Source organism: Penaeus vannamei, chromosome 31 (genome assembly GCF_042767895.1).
Source record: "Penaeus vannamei isolate JL-2024 chromosome 31, ASM4276789v1, whole genome shotgun sequence".
Lineage (NCBI taxonomy): Eukaryota > Metazoa > Arthropoda > Malacostraca > Decapoda > Penaeidae > Penaeus > Penaeus vannamei.
The window spans coordinates 362,604-367,603 of record NC_091579.1 but is presented as its reverse complement, the minus strand read 5'-3'; the positions used below and the strand labels follow the sequence as shown (position 1 = coordinate 367,603).

Genomic DNA, 5,000 nt, shown 5'->3' with positions numbered 1-5,000 from the left:
CAAGATATAAACCTCGCCCATCAAATATCACAATATAATGTTCTCTCATATTTCCTATACAAGGTGGTGTATGTGCCTTTTATAAAATCCGCACGGCTGTTGCTCGTCTCATAGAGCTTGTTTCCTCTTATTTTGATGTCGTTTGGCTCGAAACTTGGCTATTCACCTCTATTAGCTTCATGTTTTTTTTCATATTGTTGTAAAGCTCTATTTGACTCCATCGCCTTTTCCGACTATCTCACCTCTTGTCTCGAGGAAGTTAATGTTCATCATTTGGAATGGATTGATTCCTCATAAAGTGACCAACGTGGCGAGCATGTCCTCTTCTTTTCTCTTTTGAAGGACCTAGAACAAATCACGCAGCATCCATGTGTCCCAGACTGTCACGGTCAGCAGTCAAACCCTCGATTAATTTCGCACAGTGAATCCCTTGAATTATCAGTACACATTTTCCGCTGAAACTGGCACATCCACCTTTTATTCCCTTTACAAAACGCCAGCTTTGGCAGAGTGAGGATGCACAGCGGACCAACTTGCGATGATTTATTAGTGACCTCCCTCGTCGTGATGTCGACTGCCTCTCTTCCCATAGTCCAAGCCAAATAACATTCCCAACTAAGCCATGACAAAACTCTCGATCTCCTATCACTCATAAGGACTTTGAAACTTCTAAATGTTTATAGCCTTCGACATCTAAAATCTCACTCTTTGGTATTTTATCACCCGTGTGGGTTTTGGAAACCAGGATGCCCTCTGCTGATATCATTTAATCTTTCGTGGCAACCTTGCATATTTCGATTCCTCAATTCCTGATGTCGCAGATTCGGCTAGGGCATTACTGTTTCGTGTTATAAACATGATATATATATATATATATATATATATATATATATATATATATATATATATATATATATATATATATATATATATATATATATATATATATATATATATATATATATATATATATATATATATATATATATATATATATATATATATATATATATATATATATATATATATATATATATATATATATATATATATATATACACACACATACATATACATAGATGTGTGTGTGTGTGTGTATATATATGTATATATATATATATATATATGTATATATATATATATATATATATATATGTATGTATATATATATATATAATTATATATATATTATATTGTTATTGGCACTATTGTTATGATTTCCATAGTTATCTCCCTTTTCAGTATTAGTTTTATCACTCCTGGACATTCCACCTTTTTCCACATTAATTGCTGAAAACTTTATTCATTTTCCTCTGCCCTATCCATCTAACATCATTCCTAACTCCTGCAGATGATGCATTTCAATAGAAAAGAGTTTGCTTTTGGTCTGAATTCCGTAAGAGAATTTAATCAGAACTTTGTTTTTGCTCTCACTGTGATGCCGTTGTTCGTGCATAGAGCATGATGGATAACGTTCTGAAACTGTGATGGAGAATTTCAATAATGGGGCAGCAGCTAGTTCAACAAAGAGAAAGCATTCGGTTTAACGTTGCAGCAAAAGTTTATCTGTCATGAATATTCAAAGACTCGCATAACTTTTGTATATGGAAATCCTAAATGCTTCTTTCGTTCACCTTTCTGTTATGTGTTAATTTGTATTCTCGTTTATTAGTCTCTCCCCCTCCCCCGCTCCCCTCTGCCTCCCTCTCTCTCTCTGTCTCTCTGTCTCTCTCTCTCTCTCTCTCTGAAACAATCTATCTAGCATCTATCTATCTCTATATATATCTACCTAGAGAATTAAAGAGAAAGACCTTATCACTTCCAAAAATCTTGCCACGCTTAGAAACGCACTTCCCCGTGGTCTAACATCATCCTTATTTCAGGTATATGGGCAGTGTCTGCCGGTGGCGGATCCGAAGGAGTGACCACCACACGCATCCCAGACGGCGTCACAGTCCTTCCGAATGTCAGCCGCGTTAGCCTGGAAGAGGTGTCAGCCAAAGAGGGCAGTGGGAAGAGAGAGGAGCCCTACTTTGACGCGTCCATGTCGTCCCTGTACACAGCTTATCTGGGCAAGACCGCCACACTCACCTGCGTCGTCCATGCGGCCAAGACGGACAAGTCGGTATGTGGGGCAAGAGGGCAGATTATTATTAGCAGTAGTAGTGTTTTTATCATTATCATTACAGTGATTACTGTTATAAGGCTATGATTATTATAATGATAATTAGTAGTAGTAGCAGTATTATCACCATCGTTATTATTATTATTATTATCATTATTATTATCATTATCATTATTACCATTATCATCATTACTAGTATTGCTATTGTAAATGGAATTATGTATCATTATCATCATCATTCTCTTTAATATTGATGATTTTCACTATCCTATCACTATTAGTATCATTACTACTACTGCTACTGTTTTTGTTGTATTATCATTATCACTATTTTGATTAGGATTATAATAAGGATCATCATTGCCATCGTCAATATTATAACCATTATCATAAGTTTTCACAAAGTCTGTTGTTCTTCTTGTCTTTGATTATCATCGCTGTCATTACTTTTATCATCACCACGAATATACCGATAACGATAATGATTATCTGTAGATCAAACCATGCTTCCACGCAGTCGCCCGCCCACTAACCCACGCCCGTTCGCTAACCCACGCCCGCCCACTGATCCACGCCCGCCCACTAACACACGCCCGCCCACTAACCCACACACCCGCTCGCTAACCCACGCCCGCCCACTGACACACGCCCGTCCACTAATCCACACACCCGCTCGCTAGTCCACGCCCGCCCACTGACACACGCCCGCCCACTAACCCACACCCGCTCACTAACCCACGCCCACCCACTGATCCACGCCCGCCCACTAATTCACGCCCGTCCGCCCGCAGGTGTCATGGATCCGAGGCCGCGACCTGCGCATCCTGACGGTGGGCGGCTACACGTACACGACGGACCTGCGCTTCGAGGCCCTCCACCAGCAGGCCAGCTCGGAGTGGACGCTGAGGATCAAGTCGGTGCAGCTGCGGGACCAGGGCGGCTACGAGTGCCAGATCGCCACCAAGCCCATCCGGACCTTCAGCGTCTTCCTCAAGGTCGTGGGTGAGTGGCGGTGGCCCTCGGGTGGAGGAGGGGGGGCGGGGGTTTGGGGGTGATGGTGGTGCTAGTGGTGAGGATGGGGATGCTAGTGGTGACGATGAGGATGGTGAGGGTTTGATGGTGATGCTAGTGATGACGATAGTGTTGGTGATGGTGGAGATGATAATGATGATGGTAATAATGGATGAAGATTGATAAGGTAATAGCTATAATGATACTACTAATGCAAATGGTAGCATTGACAACAATGTTGATTGTAACGAAAATAGCGATTATACCAGTAATAACCATGATGCTTACCTGTTACACAGTTGCGAAATGCGAATTTTCTGATTTTTGCGATGTCAGATATTTCTTAGATAGGCACAGTTTAGTAATTATGAATGTCAGTTTTACAAAAACAACCTGAATACACACACAGGTATGTGCACTTACACACACGCACACATATATATGTGTGCGTGAGTGTAGGTGTGTCCTCTTTCTTTTCTTTTCCTTTTTTGTTCTTATATTGGTTGCACATATCTGTTTGTCCGCAGAGCCGACGGTGGAGGTGATCGGCGCGCCCGACATCTACGTGAACACGGAGAGCATGATCAACCTGACGTGCGTCGTGCACCACGCCCCCTACCCCCCCGAGGCCATTACCTGGTACCACGGGAATCAGGTGCGGAGGACACGGCGGCGGCGCGGGATTCAGGGGGGGGGAGGGTAGGAAAGAGGCTCATACACAGGCAGGCATACATGCATACACACAAATGTGTGTATGTAAAAAAAAAGAAAAAAAACTATTTTGGGTCCATCACTATGATCCAGAAACTAAGGCCTAGTCAAAACAATAGAAGTACTATGACTATGTGTGAGAAAAGCTAGAGAACGAGAGAGTGAGAGCGAGAAAAAGAGAGAGAGAGAGAGAGAGACAGATAGAGAGAGAGGTGGAGGGAGCGGGGAGTAATAGAGAGAAAGAAATAAAAGAAATGGTAATAAACAAGTCATGCCATTTTGCATGAAATCTGAAATATCCATTCTCGCCAAAGAGTTAACAATCAAGTATTTTTGTTGTTGTTGAAACAGGAGTTGTTCCATCTGTTGATTTTTTCGTTCCATTTACGTTTCCTATGGACGTTGGAATTTTTATACCAAAGCGTTAATTGGCCATGCTTTTTTCCTTAGAATGAATATCATATACTTGTAAAATGGTGAATTATATAGTTTATAAAGGGTCTGCATTTGTCTGCCACTCTCTCTTCCTCTATTTATCTATCTAACTAGCTCTCGCTCTTTGTCTCTCTCTGTCTCTATCTCTCTCGCATGTAAATGCTGACTAAAACTGCCAGTCAGCATTGGACTCCTACTCACGTGACTTCGATGACAGTTATCAGCGTCCCCTTTTCCCGGACAGACGATCAGCTACACGTCAGAGCGCGGCGGCGTGAGCGTTGTGGAGGAGCGAGGCGAAACCACTTCCAGCTTCCTCCTCCTTCAGAATGCCCGCTCCTCGGACTCGGGCATCTTCACCTGCCAACCCGAGGGCATGGAGTCCGCTCAGGTGGCCCTTCATGTGCTGGACGGTAGGCAGCTTCGAGTATTTTCATGTTGTGGAATACTAGGGGTTATGCTGAAGCTTGTTATAAGGATGTTTAACAATGATGATGGCAGAGTCGATGCAGAATGTCAATGGGTTATGATGCTGCTGATGGGAATAAAGATTATAATGATAATTATGATAGTGTTGATGGCAAAAGCATCGTTATGATAACCATAATGACCACCACCATTATCATCATTTTCTCAACACTAATTCTTATGGAAATTTTGGCGAAAAATGAAACGAGTGTCCCATACCCCCGCCCAGCCACCCAGACACACCCTCACG

At 42.0% G+C, this 5,000-nt stretch overlaps 1 protein-coding gene across 1 annotated transcript in view; it reads left to right on the top strand.

The window, feature by feature from the left end:
- LOC113800656 (zwei Ig domain protein zig-8) overlaps positions 1-5,000 on the top strand; it is a 23,092-nt gene that overhangs the window by 17,514 nt on the left and 578 nt on the right. Inside the window, exons 2-5 of the mRNA XM_070144267.1 lie at positions 1,884-2,125; positions 2,917-3,127; positions 3,664-3,791; positions 4,527-4,695. Of these exons, the coding sequence (XP_070000368.1) occupies positions 1,884-2,125; positions 2,917-3,127; positions 3,664-3,791; positions 4,527-4,695 (750 nt within the window). The remainder of the gene's footprint in view (positions 1-1,883; positions 2,126-2,916; positions 3,128-3,663; positions 3,792-4,526; positions 4,696-5,000) is intronic.